Source organism: Lathyrus oleraceus, chromosome 1 (genome assembly GCF_024323335.1).
Source record: "Lathyrus oleraceus cultivar Zhongwan6 chromosome 1, CAAS_Psat_ZW6_1.0, whole genome shotgun sequence".
In the NCBI taxonomy this organism is placed as follows: Eukaryota; Viridiplantae; Streptophyta; class Magnoliopsida; order Fabales; family Fabaceae; genus Lathyrus; species Lathyrus oleraceus.
The window spans coordinates 31,149,227-31,170,018 of NC_066579.1; the positions used below are offsets into that span (position 1 = coordinate 31,149,227).

General features: G+C 36.8%; 3 protein-coding genes across 3 annotated transcripts; all 3 read left to right on the forward strand.

The window, feature by feature from the left end:
- The first annotated feature begins 14,236 nt into the window (after window positions 1-14,236).
- LOC127088774 (uncharacterized) lies at window positions 14,237-14,668 on the forward strand. The gene has a single exon (XM_051029331.1). The coding sequence runs from the start codon at window positions 14,237-14,239 to the stop codon at window positions 14,666-14,668; it is 432 nt and encodes a 143-aa protein (XP_050885288.1).
- A 348-nt stretch (window positions 14,669-15,016) lies between these two features.
- LOC127088790 (uncharacterized) lies at window positions 15,017-16,096 on the forward strand. The gene is made up of 4 exons (XM_051029332.1): window positions 15,017-15,143; window positions 15,255-15,633; window positions 15,814-15,946; window positions 16,037-16,096. Exons 1-4 carry the CDS (start codon window positions 15,017-15,019, stop codon window positions 16,094-16,096), a joined length of 699 nt encoding a protein of 232 aa, XP_050885289.1.
- Window positions 16,097-17,835: 1,739 nt separating this feature from the next.
- Window positions 17,836-18,198, forward strand: LOC127088821 (uncharacterized). The gene has a single exon (XM_051029333.1). It carries the CDS (start codon window positions 17,836-17,838, stop codon window positions 18,196-18,198), a length of 363 nt encoding a protein of 120 aa, XP_050885290.1.
- The last annotated feature ends 2,594 nt before the right edge of the window (window positions 18,199-20,792 follow it).

Below are 20,792 nucleotides of genomic sequence, written 5' to 3' on the forward strand. Positions count from 1 at the left end.
CACCTTTACAAAGTTCACAACAAGCTATTTGTTTAGCTTTTGACGGTTCTCTTAACTCTTTGATTTGTTGCGTTAAGAGTTCCACTTGTTGTGAGATGAGCTTGTTTTGGGCAAGTATGGCATCATTCGTCCCTAACTCAAGCACTCCCGCCTTCTTCAAAGAATTTCCACGACTTTGACTTTGAAGATCATTCAAAGCCATACGGTTGATAATGTTTGTGGCTTCTTCGGCACTTTTTGACATCAACGAGCCACCCGAGGTGGCATCCAACAACGTCTTACAGTTTGGTTGAAGTCCATTTCTGAAGATATGGATTTGAGTTAATTCATCAAATCCATGCCCTTTGCATTTCCTAAGCATGGACTTGAATCTCTCCCACGCTTCATTCAAAGATTCACTGGTTCCTTGAGAAAACACCGAGATGGCCGTCTTTGATTCCATGAATCGGTTATGGGAGAAAAATCTTTCAATGAATTTCTCTTCTAACACGTTCCAGTCTGTCATTACGGCTGGTGTTTGATCGAGATACTAATCCTTTGCTTTACCGAGCAAAGCGTGGGGAAATAATCGTCTGAACAACGGAAGCTCCTGAGCCTGATCCACTCCGGCAGCCAATGCTATCTCATAAAATTTTGTGAGAAAAGCAAATGGGTCTTCATGGTCCATTCCGGTGAATGGACTCCCATATAATAAATTCAGAGTTCCCGTCTTCATCTCAGCTTGCCTTCCTGTTTGGTTGGCAAACTGAGCGGTGTTCCTTGGACTATTGATACATGGAGTAGAAATAGGTGGTGGTGGTTGTGGCTCCATGTTTGGTATGAATGGGTGTGGATTTGTGGTCGAAGAACTTTCTCCTTGCTCTTGGCGTTGTCTAGCCTGTTGCCTCCGACGTCTCGTTTTGCTATTGAGCCTCCTTGCGGTTCTCTCGATCTCAGGATCAAAAAGAAGTTCGTCCACAGGGATTTGCCCTCGCATAAAACGTAAGCTGCACACTAAACCAAACAAATTACAAGCACAAGTAAAAAATTCACAAGCTAAAACTTAAACAACCATTGCGATGCTCGCAATATCAATTTACAATCCCCGGCAACGGCGCCATTTTGTTGAGATAGTTTTTAAGTGTCGGGTTTTTGTTATCGTATCCACAAAGATTGTAAGATATCACTGCCGTTCAATGGTTGAATTAATCTTAGCTTAATGTAACAATAGGGTTTTGGTTTTAATCAAGTTATCTTGCATACAAAGTAATTAATTGCGGAAAAAGTTATGTTTTGATTAATTGAGAAATATTGTCAAAGTTAGGTTTCAATGATTACATTTGCTTTGCATGTATTTGCTCGGTCAACAATCTTATAAACTCCTTTAGATGATAAATTATTTCACAAGGTCCTCTCAATGCGTTTCTCTCGAACACCCATTGTGAGTTTTGCCATTTTGATCCATTGTTTCTCTCGAACACAATCTATCAAAATGACAACTTTTTGGTTCAACCTTATGGTGAACAAAATCATTCGTTACTATCTCTAGCTAACAAACAAGTTTGGATGAAAACCTAGGTCAAGAATCGGTAAACATCTCTCGATCAAATACCAACACAAAGAGTTTTAAATAGAAACAAAGTTTTCATCATATATTTACCGTTAAAGAGTTTACATATGAGGATCCTTACATTTACACACAAAGCTAGAAATCACCTACATCTAACCTTGACAAATGGAAGACTTAGCTACTCATTTTCATGGTAGCTTGGTCGGCAAGTAAGGAAAGAAGGTTGATCAACATCCAAGTCGGATAATCGAAGTTGGATGGGAATCCACCTTCTTTTTGTGGAAGATGGTTGCTAGATGAAGAGAAATGAAATTAGGGCATAAAAGCTCCCACAAAACAATGCTGTAAAATATCTAGGAGAAAGTACAAAAAATGGAAAAGTTGGTAAAAATGAGGTATGGTGCCCAAAAGTGGCACCTGCTACTTATAGACAAGTGCAGAACTGTCATGTTCGCTAGGCGAGCAGAATGGCTCGCCTAGCGAAGGTCAAATATGAGCACAAAAAGCCCCTGCGCCCAGAGCAAACAGGGCCTGCTGAACTGTCATGTTCGCCTAGCGAACATACCTTCGCCTAGCGAAGGACACGCTTCAACCTTCGCCCCAGCGAGGTTGAGAGGTTTTGCTACTGGAATGCTCGCTGGGGACTCGCTAGAGCCTCGCCTAGCGAGTGAGTGTTGGCTGCACTTTTCACCAAAACAGAATGAATTCGCTGCAGACTTCGCCTTGAGCTCGCCTAGCGAATTAATTTGCTAATTTACTGGAGCTGTTCGCCAGGAGCTCGCCTAGCGAACCCATTCTTCGCCACAGCCTCGCCTAGCGAGCAGGCAGATGAAATGCTCCTATTCTTTGGTTCCTTTGCCAATTCTTTTGTGTCTTTATTATCAATTAATTCATGCCTTTCCTGCACAATAACACACACATCAAAGGCACCAAGCTTGTTTATCAATGTAACGCATTCCATGTAAAACAAATATGATTTTGACAATTTTAGCAAGGAAAAAGAGTGAAAGATGACCACATATGATAGCTCAAATAAGCACTTTTGGGCATCTAACAGTGGGACACCAAACAAACTGAGAACAATGTGGCGGTACCTGTTATGCAAGACATGCGGATGACTATACAAATGCAATGACATGTTTATCAATTCCAAAAGTATTCTACCCCCTTGATTCCAGTCTCACATTTGATAAGCAGTGTAAAAAGAAAACCCCGACTAGAATCAAGAAGAAGATTTAAACCTCCTTGAAAAGGATAAACATGTGTTAAATGATATGAATGCAAATGATGTGATGATGTGAATGCAATGCAGTGGCATGTCAATCAGGATTGCTGTATCTGCTTGAACATCTGTCAGGTTGTACTGTCTGGAGAGAAATTAAGAGCACACCAAACAAAGGTCATGGGATGGATCATGTTATCCTTAATATCAACCACCCATTTTGGTGGATTATGGTTTACACCTTATCAATACCCGAGTTTCATTGATATTAAGGATACCTGATCGGATCAACCATGAATCAAGGGTTTGTCGCAAGTCACGAGCATGGAGTTTAGGTTAAGAACCACCCAAAAGGAGTGTACTAAGGTTTAAACCTGCCAAACATGTTCTACAAAAGGTTCCCATAGTCATAATCCCATCTTTCGGATATTATCAGAGGAACGACTACTCGTATTCCAACAATATTCTCAAGAGAGACTCTTATGAGTGTAGTATCGCGTAACAATCGTATCAAATCTTACACTTGAACGACTTTCGCACTACGTCCTACGAATAGGCCAAGGTGGGTTTGGTAAACTAAGGTCCCTGGCTTCTTAGGTCTATATTGGAACAAGTAATGTCTAACCACAACTTACTTATGTGACATTATTGATCTCAACATGACCTCCACCAAGTGAATGGGCTTGCAAGTCAACTCGCTAAGGAATACTCCACACAAGTTGACAGGACTATGCCATTCTCCTATCTTAAGTGCACTCGAGTTCGGGTATAGAACTCATCTCACAAAGATCACCAAGCAGCCATAGCCAGCCAACAGATACAACAATGATATGTACACAATGCAATAAGGTAAAGCAGGTAAATAAATAACTGTACAAAAGCATGAACATCCAATAAACAAACAAACTACAAAAGCTAGGAGGGACTCGCTTAGGGAAGATGGACCAGCAAGAGGTCAACTTCTTAGAGTCCCCAGCAGAGTCGCCAGCTGTCGCAACCTGAAAAATACAGTGTGCGAAAAAAACAACCGGCGAAAGAGAATGACAGAAAAGTCGCCACCGTGCGTTATTTATCCCAAGGGAGGGAAAGGAAACGCTTGAAGTAAACCTGAAAAAGGAAAGGACAAGACGGGGTCTCGCAACCAAATCTTGGGTTCGGGAGTCGGTTACGCGAAGGGAAGGTATTAGCACCCCTACGCATCCGTAGTACTCTACGGGATCCACTTTTGTAGTTCTTGTCTAAAGGGTGTGGGTTTATCTTGTGCTGTTTGCCAAAAAAAAGGGGTTAAATGAAAATGACTCGCGCGGATGTCGCATCCACTGCATACGTATCTCATCTGAGTATGAGAATCAGAGTCTTCGTAGCTCGGCTGACCTATGGGTTGGGGGGATGTATGCTCGCTAAGACATCGCGTCTTATGCCTACGTATCTCATCTGGAATGAGAATCAGAGCAAGCCGTAGTTCGGCTAACTACGGGGTTATGGATTGGGTTTTGGACGAACGACGTTACTACGCAATCTACCGGATGCTCGACCTTTGGAGACTTACTCGCCTGTAGTAGAAGGAGTAAACGTGTTGCTTTGGGTTTTAGGGTTTGGGATGCTCAAGGGCAAAAAGGCAGTCCTTGACGAAGGAACCGCGCTACCTGAAGGGATATGAATACAAAACACAAAACATGTATCTCAAAGTAAAATGCCACCAAGGGGCTCAAACATTGCCTCCTATCGAGGTCTTCCAGCTAAGAAAGCGATAAAGTATGAGAAAGGGAAAAAATTACCACACGGATAAAGATCCGAAGCTATAGCAGTTAAAGGGGCAAGAAACCCTGAAATGTCTCCAGCTGGACCGTCAAAGGAAATCAGTCAACACGAATAATCAGAATAAAACTTCAGGGGGTATCCCACAAATAAAGTGGGAAACCACGCGAGTGTCTCTGCGAAAGCCATGTGAGCCCTCACAAAACTCGACAAAGGGTTAGAGCAGCAGGATGAAATCAAGAGAAAACAATGCCATGGAAACACAAGACAGGTTAGAATAAACAAAATAGGGTAACCCAGAGTTGCCCCTAAATCAAAATGTAACCACATGAATAATTCCATCAAAATTCACAAAAGGCTCACAAAAAAGGTATCAAATTCACCCATAATACCTCATACATTTAGAGCATTCAAATAAAAGGCATAAAGATGATGGATATAGGGCAAACCTGATTGGAGAGCTTGATTGAAATTGAGTTGCACCCGTGAGGTTTACAAGTTGAGTTCCCTTCAGGGTTTGGAGGCTGCTCTGAGTTCTCTGTCAGGTCTTCTCTCACTATCTTTTTCCTCAGGGTTTTGTTCCAAGGAAACCTCAGAGTATTTTGCTTCTCTCCCTTTTTCTCAAGTGAATCTCCCAGTGTAACTCCAAGTGTCACTCCTCTACTAAAACTTCAGTATTTATAGACTGATTTTCGTGGGTAGTGGGCTCAAATGAGGGAGACCCAAGTCCAAAATAATTTGTTATATTTTATTTATTTATTTTATTTATTTAATTAATTAATTAATTAATTAAATTTTTTTTTTTTCGTTTTTTTTTTCGTTTTTTAAGGAAAAATGAAGGGTAAATTTTGGGGTATTACAAAGGTCATGAGCCTGACTCCAGAGCCTAAGGCTTTGCGAGCACCAGAGGTTCCATCTCCAATTCTATATCAATAACTAGAAAGGCCTTCAACTTTTTGATTTTAACAACAAAAACTTTTGAGTCTCCAAGATATTTCACCATCACACTTCCATCTTTATACAGTCTTTGAATTATGCAAGGCCTACATGCCTTATACCTAAACACACCCAACAATCCTTTTATCATAGACTTCCTCCAATAAACTCTATGTCCAACTTTTAATTCTACTTTTACCGATTTCTGCTTCTTAAGTGATTTTAGCATTTTACCCACCTTGTAGCATTGAGGATACTTAGTGGCTTCAAATCATTGAAAAACACTTGCTCCTTGTTGAACATTAATGTTAACTAACCTAATTCGACATCAATCAAAGTTCTTACTATTTTCAGGAATGGTTTTCCCATAATGATACGGTTTTCAGCATCTTCAGGCATGCCAAGAATTAAAGTCTGCTGGAAAAACAAGGACATCCACCTCATCAATACATCCTCCAAAATTATACATGGATACATTATAAAATGGTCAGTCAGGGTGAGAGTGATATGAGTAGACTTAGACTCTCCACACCCCAACCTCTTCATCATTGAGAGTGGCATCAGATCAATGCTCACCCCCAAATCACAAAGAGTTTGGTAAACTTTTACAGGTCCAATAGAACATGGGATCATAAACCTACCAGGGTCGTGAGTTTAGGTGGAAGCTTCCTTTGGATGATCACACTACACTTGTAACATCCCGATTTAATTTCCGTATTTATTTATTAGGTGTTTATTTTAATTAATCATTATTTGGTGTGATAATTAATTAAATATTTGTTCTGGTTATTATTTGAATTATTTGAATATATGTCTTATTTGAATAATTGAATTTTATGAGTAGAAATAGCAATTGTCTAATAATGGGCCTAATTAATTAGAATGAGTGGATAAGTGGGTTAAGCCCATTATGAGTTAAAAAGATAGTAGGGGTTTTAGAGATTAAAGTTAGTTTTGTAAAACAAGAGAAGAAGAGAGAATATAAGAGAATAGAAGAGAAAGAGGAGAAGAGGAAACTATAAGAAGAAGGACCTAGAGATTTCATCTATACTAAGATAAGGGTGGAATTTCAAGTCGTTATGGATAAACATGATGTATGTAATGTATGTGGGTTAAATATCATGAACTTAGAATTTGGGGATTTTGATTTTGAAAAACCCTAACATGTGTTTATGTTTTAATCCATGAAATTGATGTTTATATTATGCTATGATGTTTCTATATTGAATTACATGAATGGGTATGTGTATAGAGCATGATTTGGTGTATAATTGTATGTTTGAGTTTCACTTGAAAATGGTTGATTTGGGATTTTGGTGAAAATTAGTGGAGCTTAGAATCTCGTTTCTATGATCCTAATAGTTGCTATATATATATATATATATATATATATATATATATATATATATATATATATATATATATATATATATATATATATATATATATATATATATATATATATATATATATATATATATATATATATATATATATAAATATATATATATATATATATATATATATATATATATATATATATATATATATAAGTTGTATAACTATTTATTTAATGAAAAATGATGGATTAATGTGGTTTTAGGATGAAAATTCGTGTTGGACAGTAGCATTTTCGCAACAGCAGTTTTTCTGGATTTTGACAGCATTTTCGCAACAACAAATTTTTTGGTTTTTGACAGCATTTTGAAAAACTTGTAAATTCAATAACTTTTGAACCGTAACTCCGTTTGAGGTGCTGTTTGGACCATTATGAAGCTAAGAATATTATCTATAACATGATATTCATTTTGATAATAGTAGATTAATATTTTATCAAAAGAATCCTAATATGGATGTATGTTGTATGTGTGGTGAATGTGAATGACATGTTTTCTATTGTTTGGCATGTATTGGATGGTTTTAGATGGATTTTGTGAAGAAACATAATACTTGAAATTATGTTTGTGATGATGTGAATTGGTGAATTTGATGAATACCATGAATTGACTTGTTTGCTTTATGTTAATGTATTGTAATGAGATGATGAATGTTATTTGATATATTATTTGGGATTGAAGTCATGTTAGGTGTATGTTATGCAAATGTTGGATGTGGTATGCTTATGTATGATTAAGGGGTTTAGATTGTCTTAATTGCATGAGTCTTGTTGTTGTTGCACACTTACACTAGCATGAGTTTATGAAAGAGGCAATGTTGGGTAATCTCGCATAGATTATTTACTTGTCCCAAACTGTAACACCTCAAAATTTGCCCTCCTCCCTTGGGACTAGCATTAACATATTACATATCATTTTTAGGTCATTAGGAATTGCATGTTGCATATCATGTGGTTACATTGTGCAAGTCATCCTCCCAAGTCTTGATCAGAGGATGAGGAAGTCAAAGTGCAAGCCTAGGGTTTATTGACTGATCATTGGCCATCTGAGGATTGGGCTGTCAAATTAGGGTTTTGTGATTCTCAAAGGATATTGGTCTTCATCTTGATTGCAATGATACATCATCATCATCATGGTTGGATGTCATCAGGAGATTGAAGAAGATTCCTTGAGATTAGGGTTTTGACCACTGGTCAACCCTAATCAGTTGTAGTGGGCCAATCAGGGCATAATCAGGAGATGGGGTTTGTGATGGTTATGGGGTTCATAATATGATTATTTTGTGCTTATTGAGGCTAGGGTTTCACCCTTGAGCCATTTCAGTTGAAGATTGGGGCTCAGATTGATCTATGCATTGCCAGATTCGTCTATCAGTTGAAAAAGTCAACTGTGGTCAACTGTACATGATCTGATGAATTTGGAGGTGGAAATGAGTTAGATACACTTCATTCATGTTGGAACAAGTGTTATTTGACATCTCAAAGCTTAAAAATGAAGAAAATCAAGTCAGGACAAAAACTGCCAAAAATAGAAAGTGACTTGTAATTGAAGTTTCCAAAAATGGAAAGTTTTTTACCTCAAGACCACGTGTCCAAGGAAGCTTCAAATGAAAATTTGCTCAACATGAAAGTTGTAGATCTTGTTCTCACCTTTTCAAAAAGTCCAAGAACTTGAAAATCCCATGTATGGTTGGAAAGTTATGGCTCAGTGAATTTCAAAAATGACCCATAATCAGGAGGCCATAACTTCCACATGGATTGTCCAAATTGGAAGTTCTTTATATGCACAAACTCCATTTGACATGTACTTTCATGGTGAATAATTGGATTTTCTCAAAAGTGGCCAATGCAGAAAGTCAATTTTCAACTGGACAGTTAAAATGGACCAAGGGCAAAATTGTCCAACTTGTGAAATAATTGGAATTTTTGAGTGGGGATTTTTGCTACACTTCATAAATGGCATTTGAAAGTTGTTGGAATCATCATAACATGGCTAAGCTTCATGGTTTGGAATTTGACTTGTAAAATGAAATTGCAAAAATGGACACATAACCATTCACATGTGATTTTCCAAAATACACATCCAATGAGAGTGAAACAAGTTGAAATAGCTCATGACAGGTATTTGGAAGTTGTATGAGCTGTCCATGAGGTGGCAATGAGCTGGCATGGGAAGTTCCAATTTTGCCCTTACTTGAAAATAACCATTTTCACTAATCAAATGCAATTTGGCTAATTGGTGTAATTAAGCTTGGATTAAGGTATCATATATATTCTTAATCATCATCTAATCATAACAGAATCATCATTCACCAAAAAACTAGATCTGAAAACTCTCCAATTCTCTCAATTCCCTCAAGAACACCAAAACTTCAAATCCAAAAATCTTCATCAGTTTGCAATCAATCTTCGAAATTCCTTTTGCATCAATCCTCAATCATCATTTCCTTGGACTGTTTGTGGCTTTCATCATCCAAATCGTACCAAAACTCGACTGTTCAAAGAAGCATCATCAATGGCAAATCCAAATTGTGTGCATTAGAAGCTGTTTTACTCGAACATAATCGCATCATCCAACTCCTTGAAGCATCTAGTGCATCTGTTTGAGGAAGAAAAGCTCGAATTCCATCAGTTTCATCACTGCCATGGCCAGGTGAGTAAAATTCGAATCTCACAAATTACTTGATTATTATATGCATTCTGTAGTTCATTGATGGTAGATCATAGTGATGCTTGTGGTTTTGCAAATGGATAAATATATAGGAAGAAATCTGGATTCGAAATTTTGAGAACAAACCCTAACTCGTTCGATTTGAGAGATACATGAACATTTAGATGAAATTAAGTTGATATTCGAGATCCTCGTGCTTAGACGAGTCCAACGACTATCCATTTGTTCATTTTGGTTAGGATTCATGGATCATGTGTTCATAGGATTTCTGGTAATTTTCCTGGGCAAAACGATGATATTAGTGTGGTAGATCTTCAAATCCGTTTGAAAATTTGAACTCGGTGTTTCCCGCTCCCACCTTAACTAATTACAGAAACGCCATTGGATAATTCATTTTAATTTAATTAATTGTTAAAAAATTCATAACATGTTTAAAAATTCATAAAAAATCATAGAAAAATCAGAAAAATGTGAGAATTTTTGTGTTGACTTTGTTTTTGACTCTAGAATTTATTTGACCTATTGATGGAAGTTGTGCATGGTGTGAATTATGTTTGACTTAGGTTTGTTTCACATGTGCTATTTTTTGATACATTCTACCAAATCCAATGTGAAATTCTCATGCTTACAAATAAATGTCTGGAAATTTTTGTGGTAATTCTAGACACATCAATGGAGATTTACATGTAAATTTCATGAATTTTTGATACCTGATCATTGAGTTATGAATTTTGGAACTTAGGTGTGACAATTTGTGTCACACCTCATTATGTCAATTTGCTGGATTTGTTTGAATGGCCTAGACTTGTTAGAATGATGTGAAATTTTGCATGATGGTTGATTAACATGTTAGGATGCCATGTGAATTTTTGTGGAATTTTATGTGGCATTTTCAAATTGATTGCTATTTTTCATCTCTGGTGGTTGAATTTACAAGTTCATGTGACATAGGTTGGTAGAATCAATGTGAAATGCTCATATGGTATTGTGTGATCATGAAATTTGATATGCTTGTAATAGACACATGATGTGACATCCCTGCTTTGGTCCCATCCATTTCTTTACTGTTTTCATTGAGTTATGAATTTTTGAAGTGGAAGCATGTGTTGATGTTGTGATTTGGAGCATATAATTGTGTCTGTTTTTGTTGATTTTCATTGACATGGTTCCCTTTGCCCAATTAAGCTGAAATTTGGTGTGCCATACCTGGATTGGGTCCTGTTTAGGTATAATTTATTTGAGATTTTTTGGATTTGTTTTGATATGGATTTGAATGCAATAGTTCTGTTTGGATGTTTGGTGCTTCATTTGACATAAGTTGACATGTTTTGATCATGAAATGAATATAATGAATGATATGGACATGGGACTACATGTGTTGGCTTTTGTTTGACATTAATTTGAGTTTGGTTAGAGATACCTTGCTGTTTAGGAATTTTTCTTGCTTTTGGACCCTAGGCTTGGCCTAGTGGTCTAGTTGCTAATATTTGCTTGATTTTTCAGGATGAATAGCATAAGGCTCATGGAGAATGATCCAAGTTGATTGAAATGATGTTGTTTGATGTTTGTATACTAACATAACATTGTTTTGTAGGTTGTGAAGCTTGGGCTTGAGCTCATAGCTTGCCTTTGTGTGCCTTGGCTTGCATAGTTTGACTGATTAACTTGTTGTTTTCTGATTGGTTGTCTGAGTTATTAACTGGTTAGCTTTTGTACAGGTACCTTTAGTCGCTCTAGTTCTTTTAAGAACTTGCTTGGTAGCCGCTGCTCGGTTGTGTAAACCGCTTGAGGTAGGTCCTCTTGACTTCATGTAGTCTGGAGACCCGGCTGTTACCGGGCCGGGCAAATGTCTGAAGTCCTCCTTAAGAGGCAATGATTGTGGTTGTTTATTTTTCGTGCCAAGCAGGTGAAAGTCCTTTAAATAAGGCAATTGGTGGAAGGTAGGGGTATGCAGTCTACCCCCCACTATTCTGTGAGTCTTCTCCTTGCTCCCATCACATGGTTGTAGCATTGAGATTACAAGCCCAAGATCCGTGCAGTGCACATTGTGTCAGAGTCTCTGAGTATAGAAGGGTTCCCCCATTCTGGACCCATGCTCATTTGTCAGAAGCTCTCCCTGGTTAGGGATAAGAGCTGTGAGGTCTGATCCTCACTTCATCCTTTCATCTGCTTCACCTTAGCCTCGTAATGGCAAGGTTAAGAGCAAACACAGCCCGTACAGACGACTCGCTTCGGCAGTCAAACCTATTGATTGAGCCCCCTTGTTTGGCTATAGTGCGTGCTATGTGGATATCTGATTGACATGCTTGTTTGAGATGCTTGTTCTCATTTGATGTATGCTTATATTCTGTATGCTTGTGTGCTTGCTTCTTTCCTGGATAGGAGTAGTTTGCTTATGCAAGTAGGATAGAAAACTAAACTTAGGGTAACGATGCATGACAACACTAGGCTCGAGTCCAGCTCCCTAGTAGTGTGTCTTTCCCTGGTTTCTGGTTAGCAATACAGTCCCTTTCAGGGGAACTACATCGCCCTGATCCTCGTGCCAGACGAGGTATGTAGGCAGGTAGTCGTGCGAGACCACTCCGGGCAACCTTTTTCTTTTTTGCGTGCGTTTACTTGTTATCTGACTGTGTGTTTTGGTTCGGATGCCGACGTAAGTCCATTGATTGGCTGTCGGGCTCCACGTTTGCCGTTTTGTGCGTGTTTTGGGTTCGGATGCCGACGTAATTCCATCAAGTGGTTGTCGGGCTCCATGTTTGCCACCCTTGCTTGTTTGTATGTTTTGTGTTGTTTGGCGTGCGTAAGCCGAACTACAGTGGCTCTGATTCTTGTTCCAGACAAGATATGTAGGCATAGGATGCGACGTCCTATCGAGCTCCCTTCTCTTAACCCCACCTGCGTTCCCTGTGTGTGTGTGTGATGTTTTAGCAACCTATTCTTTATTCTAGGACGTGGATCCCGTCGAGTACGACGGACGTGAGGGGTGCTAATACCTTCCCCTTGCGTAACCGACTCCCTTACCCTTTCTCTTTGGTCGCAAGACCGTTTCCTTTCCAGGTTTCTCTGAGCGTTTCCTTTCCCTATCTTGGGATAAATAACGCGCAGTGGCGGCTCTGTGTTGTATTTTTATTTGAGCTTCGCCGGTTGATTTTTCGCAGGATGCGACACAAACCTAATGCTGAATGGGGTTTGAAAGCTTAAGGCAGAATCAAGCTTTAGAGGTGGTTATCTAGTCTATTTGAGAGACGCTCAGCAAGTCGGAAATGATAACGAATGGGATCCACATGCATATCGCATTGAGTCACACATTAGGCCGCACGTGTCGGTGTGAATTGTTGTTTGTGTGATTATGTGATACGATTGCATAGATATGATTTGGGTAGATATGCATATACGTGGATTTTAGATGATCCATTTTATATGAATTGTTGATGTGTTGTTGATGTGATATGTGTGCATATTTGTGATATATGTGATGAAATGGTGACTTGTATACATTATGGAATCATGTGAAAGTTATATACATATTTGATGATGATTTGTAAATGATGATAGATGATAATATGTACATGAAATCGATATATTGTGAAATATGAATTTTGTACATCGTTTTGTATTTATAAATGAATACTTGTGGATTGTTGAGCAATGTCGTATGATGATAAACATGTGATTCTTTAATAAGATGATATGATGCATGTTTGTATGAAGCGTGACAAATTCTAATAATATATGTATGTTTGTTATACATTTCATATTATTATGTCTTTCTATAATGATTTGAATTCTCACCCTTCTGTTGGAATGATGTTCTATCGTGACATCGCTCAGGTACCGGAGATAATGGTATTTCGCACAAGGATTAGATTCGGAGGCTAGTCCTTGTTGTGTTTTTACTAGGTAGTCTATAGTGCTCTGGTCATGTAACAATTGGGTTTATGGGATTATTTGTATTTGTTTTGATGTTGAGAGATATTATTGTGCTCTCTTTTATCTTGTTATTTGGATATGTTGGTTTTGATGTTGAGTGGCCTTAGAGCCCAAAACGATTTTTTGTGGTAGATGATTTATGGGAATCATCACTATTTACCATTTATGAAGAGACATGTTATTCCGCTGTGTGAGTTTGCATGTTGGTTATTTGGTTTTAATTTATAATCTGTGTTACTTGTATGTGACCATGACATGTGTTGTTTCTGGCAGAAGTAAATGTGATGCCCTCGTGTATGCATGCTTTAATTTACTCTGATTATGCAATTGTATGTTATATTTGAGTAGTAGAAGTTTAGGGGGTGTTACATTAGTGGTATCAGAGAATGGTAGGTCATTCGGTCAGGTTATAAATTTGTTTGATTCTGTTGTATCTGATTTGTGTGTAAGACACAATCGATACGGTTTGTTTAATAATCCTTGTTGTTGTGATTGTTTGGTTGGTGTAGCAGAAAGATGGTTGCTGGAAGGAATGATGGTGCGCTTGCAGCGGCATTGACCTTGTTGGCTGGTACCATTCCGCAAATGAATGTTGGTGATCGGGAGCGTGATGCTGATGAGTTCCGTGCTTTGGGGAAGTTCCAGAGGAACAATCCGCAAACTTTTGAATGAGCTCATGAACCTGACAAAGCTCAAGAGTGGTTGAAGGCGATTGAGAAAATCTTTCAAGTTATGAACTGTTCAGATGCGTAGAAGGTGCAATTTGGCACTCATATGCTTGAGAAAGAAGCTGAGGATTGGTGGCGTAACACTGTTCAAAGATTTGATGAGGATGGCATTGAAGTGACTTGGGCACTTTTCCGTGATGCTTTTCTAGAGAAGTATTTTCCAGAAGATGTTCGTGGAATGAAGGAAATTGAATTCCTTGAGTTAAAGCAAGGTAATGGTATCGTAGTTGAGTATGCTGCAAAGTTTGAGGAGTTGATCAAATTTTGTCCCCATTACAATACTGCTAATGCTGAGAGATCCAAGTGTCTTAAGTTTGTGAATGGCTTGAGACCTGATATCAAGAAGGCAATGGGTTACCAACAGATTACGAGATTTTATGAGTTGGTTAACAAGAGTAGGATCTATGATGAGGATAGCCGTGGGAATGCTGCTCATTACAAGTCCTTGCATGATAAGAAAGAAAAATGGCAATTGTGAGGGAAGCCGTATGAAGGTAAGAAGAAAGATGGTGATGGAAAGAAGCCGAGTGGGGGAGGATCTCACACTCCTGTCAAGTGCTTCATATGTGGTGTTGAGGGACATCATGCTCCCGAGTGTCCTAAGGGCGATGTGACTTATTTCAAGTGTGGCAAGCAAGGTCACAAATCTTTTGATTCTAGAGTTGGTTCGAATGTGACTTGCTACAACTGTGGTGAGCAAAGGCACATTAGTACCGAGTGCAACAAGCCGAAGAAGGAGCAAGCCAGAGGGAAAGTATTTGCATTATCCGGTGCTGATACTTCTGTTGATGAGAGATTGATTCAAGGTACGTGCTTTATTAATAATATGCCTTTGATTGCTATTATTGTTACTGGTGCGACGCATTCTTTTATTTCTTTGGATTGTGCTAAGAGATTGAACCTTGAATTATCTGTTATGCGTGGAAGCATGGTTATTGATAATCCGACTATGGGTTAAGTGAATACTTCATCTGTTTGTTTGAAACGTCCGTTGAATATTTGTGATAAAGATTTTGAAGTTGATTTAGTGTGTCTTCCATTGAGTCAACTTGATGTTATTTTAGGAATGGACTGGTTGAGGGCCAACCATGTCTATATCAATTGTTTTGCGAGAGTTGTTCTTTTTCTTGAGCCAGAGAAGGAAGGTGATTTATTCTTGTCTACTCAACAAGTCAATGAATCTGTGCGAGATGATGCTGAAGTGTTTATGTTAGTGGCAAGTTTGAAGCTTAGTGAAAATGGAACAATGGGTGAATTTCCAGTTGTTCGTGATTTTCCTGAAGTGTTTCCTGATGAGGTTAACGATTTGCTGCCTGAACGTGAAGTTGAGTTCACGATTAATTTGATTCTTGGTACTAGTCCGGTATCGATGGCTCCGTATCGGATGTCACCATCTGATTTGAAAGAGTTGAAGAGTCAACTAGAGGATTTTCTTGATAAGAGGTTTATTCGTCTGAGTGTGTCACCGTGGGGTGCACCTGTCTTGTTAGTTAAGAAGAAAGAAGGTACTATGGGGTTGTATGTGGATTACAGATAATTGAAAAAGGTTACTATCAAGAATAAGTATCCGCTTCCGAGGATTGATGATTTGATGGATCAGTTGGTTAGTGCTTGTGTGTTTAGCGAGATTAATTTGAGGTATGGGTATCATCAGATCTGTGTGAAAGCTGAAGATAATCAAAAGACTGCTTTTAGAACATGGTATGGACACTATGAGTATTCGGTGACGCCTTTCGGTGTGACGAATGCACCTGGTGTATTTATGGAGTACATGAATAAGATTTTTCATAAATATCTCGATAAGTTTGTTGTTGTGTTTATCGATGATATTTTGATCTATTTGAAGAGTGAAGGGGATCATGTTGAGCATTTGAGGATTGTTTTATCTGTAATGAAAGAGAAGTAGTTGTTTGCTGAACTTTTAAAGTGCGAGTTTTGGTTGAAGGAAGTGAGTTTCATTGGCCATGTGATCTCTAGTGGTGGTATTTCGATTGATCCTTCTAAGATTGAGGCTATATCTTAATGAGAAGCGCTGAAATCTGTGTTTGAGATTCGTAGTTTTCTTGGTTTGGCAAGTTATTATCAAAAGTTTATTGAAGGCTTTTCTAAGTTATCTTTGCCGTTAACGTAGTTGACTAGGAAAGTTCAAGCTTTCATTTGGAGTTCACGGTGTGAAGCTAGTTTTCAAGAGTTGAAGGAGATTGACTAGTGCTTCTGTTTTGATTTTACCAAATCCATTAGAACCATTTGTTATGTATTGTGATGCTTCTTTGATGGGTGTAGGAGGCGTGTTAATGCAGAATCAACAAGTTGTAGCTTATGCTTCAAGGCAACTCAAAGTTCATGAGAGGAATTATTCGACTCATGATTTGGAATTAGTTATTGTTGTGTTTGTTTTGAAGATTTGGAGACATTATTTGTTTGGGTCGAGATTCGATGTGTTTAGTGATCATAAGAGTTTGAAGTATTTGTTCAATCAGAAAGAGTTGAATATGAGGCAAAGGAGATGGTTGGAATTCTTGAAGGATTATGATTTTGGTTTGAATTAACATCCTGACAAAGCGAATGTTGTAGCCGACGCTTTGAGTAGGAAATCTTTGCATATGTCGATGTTGATGGTGCGAGAGTTGGATTTGCTTGAACAATTTTGAGATATGAGTTTGGTTTGTGAAGAGAATTCTTTTGAAGTGAAGCTTGGTATGTTGAAGCTTACTAGTGGAATTTTGGATGAGATTCAAGAAGGTCAGAAATCTGATTTGGTTTTGGTATATCGATTGACGTTGATTAATTAAGGTAAATGTGGTGATTTTCGGATTGACGAGAATGGTATCATGAGGTGTCATGATAGAGTTTGTGTTCCCGATGTTTCAGATTTGAGAAAGAGGATTCTTGATGAAGGACATCATAATGGTTTGAGTATTCATCCTGGTGCTACTAAGATGTATCAAGATTTGAGGAAATTGTTTTGGTGGTCTGGTATGAAGGAAGAGATTGCGAAATTTGTGTATTCGTGTTTGATTTGTCAGAAATCAAAGATTGAGCATCAGAAGTCGTCTGGTTTGTTACAACCATTATCTATTCCTGAATGGAAATGGGATAGTATTTCTATGGATTTTGTTTCTGGTTTACCTAGGACTCTGAGTAATTGTGAAGCTATTTGGGTTATTGTGGACATGTTGACGAAATCTGCTCACTTTATTCCGATTAGAATGGATTATCCGATGGAGAGGCTTGCGAAGCTGTATATTGAGAAAATTGTCAGTTTGCATGGTATTCCGTCTAGCATTGTCAGATAGCGATGCGAGGTTTACTTCGAGATTTTGGGAAGGTTTTCAACATGCTTTGGGTATAAAGTTGTGTTTGAGTTCTGCTTATCATCCGCAGATAGATGGTCAGACTGAGAGGATGATTCAGACGCTTGAGGATCTTTTGAGAGCTTGTGTTTTGGAACAGGGAGGTGCTTTGGATAATTATTTGCCTTTGATTGAGTTTACCTACAACGATAGTTTTCATTCGAGTATTGGTATGGCTCCGTTTGAAGCTCTGTATGGTAGAAGGTGTAGGACGCCTTTGTGTTGGTACGAATCTGGAGAGAGTGTTGTGGTTGAACCTGAGATAGTTCAACAGACTACTGATAAGATTAAAATGATCAGAGAGAATATGAAGGTTTCTCAGAGTCGTCAGAAGAGTTACCATGACAAGAGAAGGAAAGCGCTTGAGTTTGAGGTAAATGATCATGTGTTTTTAAGAGTTATTTCGGTAACGGATGTTGGTAGAGCCTTGAAGTCGCGTAAGTTGATGCCGCGTTTTATTGGTCCGTATCAGATTTCCGAGAAAGTAGGTGATGTGGCTTATTGGATTACGTTGCCACCGTCACTTGCTAATCTCCATGATGTGTTTCACGTGTCTCAATTGAGGAGATACATTGTGGATCCTTCGCATGTTGTCCAATTAGATGATATTGAGGTTAGAGATAATTTGACCGTGGAGAATTACCTATGCGGATAGAAGATAGAGAGGTTAAACAACTATGTGGTAAAGAGATCGCTTTGGTGAAAGTCGTTTGGGGAGGACCGGCTGGTGGAAATGTGACGTGGGAGCTTGAGAGTCAGATGATGTATTCATATCCCGAGTTGTTTGCTTGAGGTAATTTTCGAGGACGAAAATATTTCAAGTGGGGGAGAGTTGTAACACCCCGATTTAATTTCCATATTTATTTATTAGGTGTTTATTTTAGTTAATCATTATTTGGTGTGATAATTAATTAAATATGTGTTCTGGTGATTACTTGAATTATTTGAATATATGTGTTATTTGAATAATTGAATTTTATGAGTAGAAATAACAATTGTCTAGTAATGGGCCTAATTAATTAGAATGGGTGGATAAGTAGATTAAACCCATTATGAGTTAAAAATATAGTAAGGGTTTTAGAGATTAGAGTTAGTTTTGTAAAAAAAGAGAAGACGAGAGAATAGAAGAGAAGAGAAAGAGGAGAAGAGGAAACTAGAAGAAGAAAGACCTAGAGATTTCATCTATACTAAGGTAAGGGTGGAATTTCAAGTGATTATGGGTAAACATAATGTATGTAATGTATGTGGGTTAGATATCATGAACTTAGGATTTGAGGATTTTGATTTTGAGAAACCCTAACACGTGTTTATCTTTTAATCCATGAAATTGATGTTTATGTTATGCTATGATGTTTCTATATTGAATTCCATGAATGGGTATGTGTATAGAACATGATTTGGTGTATAATTGCATGTTTGAGTTTCACTTGAAAATGGTTGATTTGAGATTTTGATGAAAATTAGTGGAGCTTAGAATCTTGTTTCTATGATTCTAATAGTTGCTATATGATATATATATATATATATATATATATATATATATATATATATATATATATATATATATATATATATATATATATATATATATATATATATATATATATAACGATTCAATTCATGAAAAATGAAGGATTAATGTGGTTTTATGATGAAAAATCATGCTGGGCAGTAGCATTTTCCAACAGCAATTTTTCTGGTTTTTGACAGCATTTTCGCAACAACAAATTTTCTGGTTTTTGACTGCATTTTGAAAAACGTGTAAATTCAATAACTTTTGAACCGTAACTCCGTTTGAGGTGCCGTTTGGATCGTTACAAAGCTAAGAATATTATCTATAACGTAATATTCATTTTGATAACAATAGATTAATATTTTATCAAAAGAATCCTAAAATGGATGTATGTTGTATGTGTGGTGAATGTGAATGACATGTTTTCTATTGTTTGGCATGTATTGAATGATTTTAGATGGATTTTGTGAAAAAACATAATACTTGAAATTATGTATGTGATGATGTGAATTGGCAAATTTGATGAATAACATGAATTGGCTTGTTTGCTTTATGTTAATGTGTTGTGATGAGATGATGAATGTTATCTGATGTATTATTTGGGATTGAAGTTATGTTAGGTGTATGTTGTGCAAATGTTGGATGCGGTATGCTTATGTATGATTAAGGGGTTGCGATCGTCTTAATTGCATGAGTCTTGTTGTTGTTGCACACTTACACTAGTATGAGTCTATGAAAGAGGCAATGTTGGGTAATCTCGCGTAGATTATTTGCTTGTCCCAAACCTAACGCCGAATGGGGTTTGAAAACTTAAGGCTGAATCGAGCTTTAGAGGTGGTTATCTAGTCTATTTGAGAGACGCTCGGCAAGCCGAAAATGATAACGGATGGGATCCTGTCATACCCTAAAATTTGCCTGTTAATTTTTATGATAAATTGATTCATGCATGGCATTCATTTCACATTTGCATTCATTCATTAGCATACATTCTCATATAAATTATAAATTTTAATTTATTTATTATGTGATACAGATATAAAAAGTAATAATGATTTTGGTTATCTGTATGATATAAATAAATTATATATATATGAATAAAATAGTTTTAATTTAATGATAAATAAAAATAGATTTGAATTTTAATTGTATAATTAAAATTTTAAATTAATTTTATTTGTTAAAGCTCATTAAATTATAATAACTATTTTTTATAATTTAGTGACTCATGTTCCATTTATTCATTATGTATAAATAGTATTTATTTAGTAATTCACGTTTTTTACTTAATAAAATTTATTTATATGAGTAACATTTTTTTTAAAAAAAGCCCATAAATTATAAAATAATTTTGGTTGATATAAGTAACAATAATTTTGATTTTTTTTAAATGATGAAAGTAAAAATAGAAATAGGTTTAAATTTTAATTCAATTATGTAACTAAAATTTAAATTAATTTTTATTTGTTAAAAGTCATTTAAATTATTCATTATTTATAATAATATTTGTATTTAATAAATATTTATTTATAATAATAGATATTTAAGACCAAATCCAAACCAAAAATATATAAATAATCATAGTATTATTTATCATATGATGATTTTGTTTTATAAAAAATAATTTTGGCTCTAATTTAATAACAAAAATTTAAATTTTAATTGTGCAATTAAAGCTTAAAATTAATTTTATTTTTGATTTATTATTAAATTGCATTTTATTATAATTTAGAAAAGTG

Coding starts and splice junctions, on each gene's coding strand:
- LOC127088821 (XM_051029333.1), top strand. CDS start 17,836: ATGATCAGAGAGAATATGAAGGTTTCTCAGAGTCGTCAGAAGAGTTAC.
- LOC127088790 (XM_051029332.1), top strand. CDS start 15,017: ATGCCTTTGATTGCTATTATTGTTACTGGTGCGACGCATTCTTTTATT. Junction 15,634..15,813: donor GAGGATTTTCTTGATAAGAG/GTTTATTCGTCT, acceptor TTGTGTGTTTAG/CGAGATTAATTTGAGGTATG. Junction 15,947..16,036: donor GTGTGACGAATGCACCTGGT/GTATTTATGGAG, acceptor ATCTATTTGAAG/AGTGAAGGGGATCATGTTGA.
- LOC127088774 (XM_051029331.1), top strand. CDS start 14,237: ATGCTTGAGAAAGAAGCTGAGGATTGGTGGCGTAACACTGTTCAAAGA.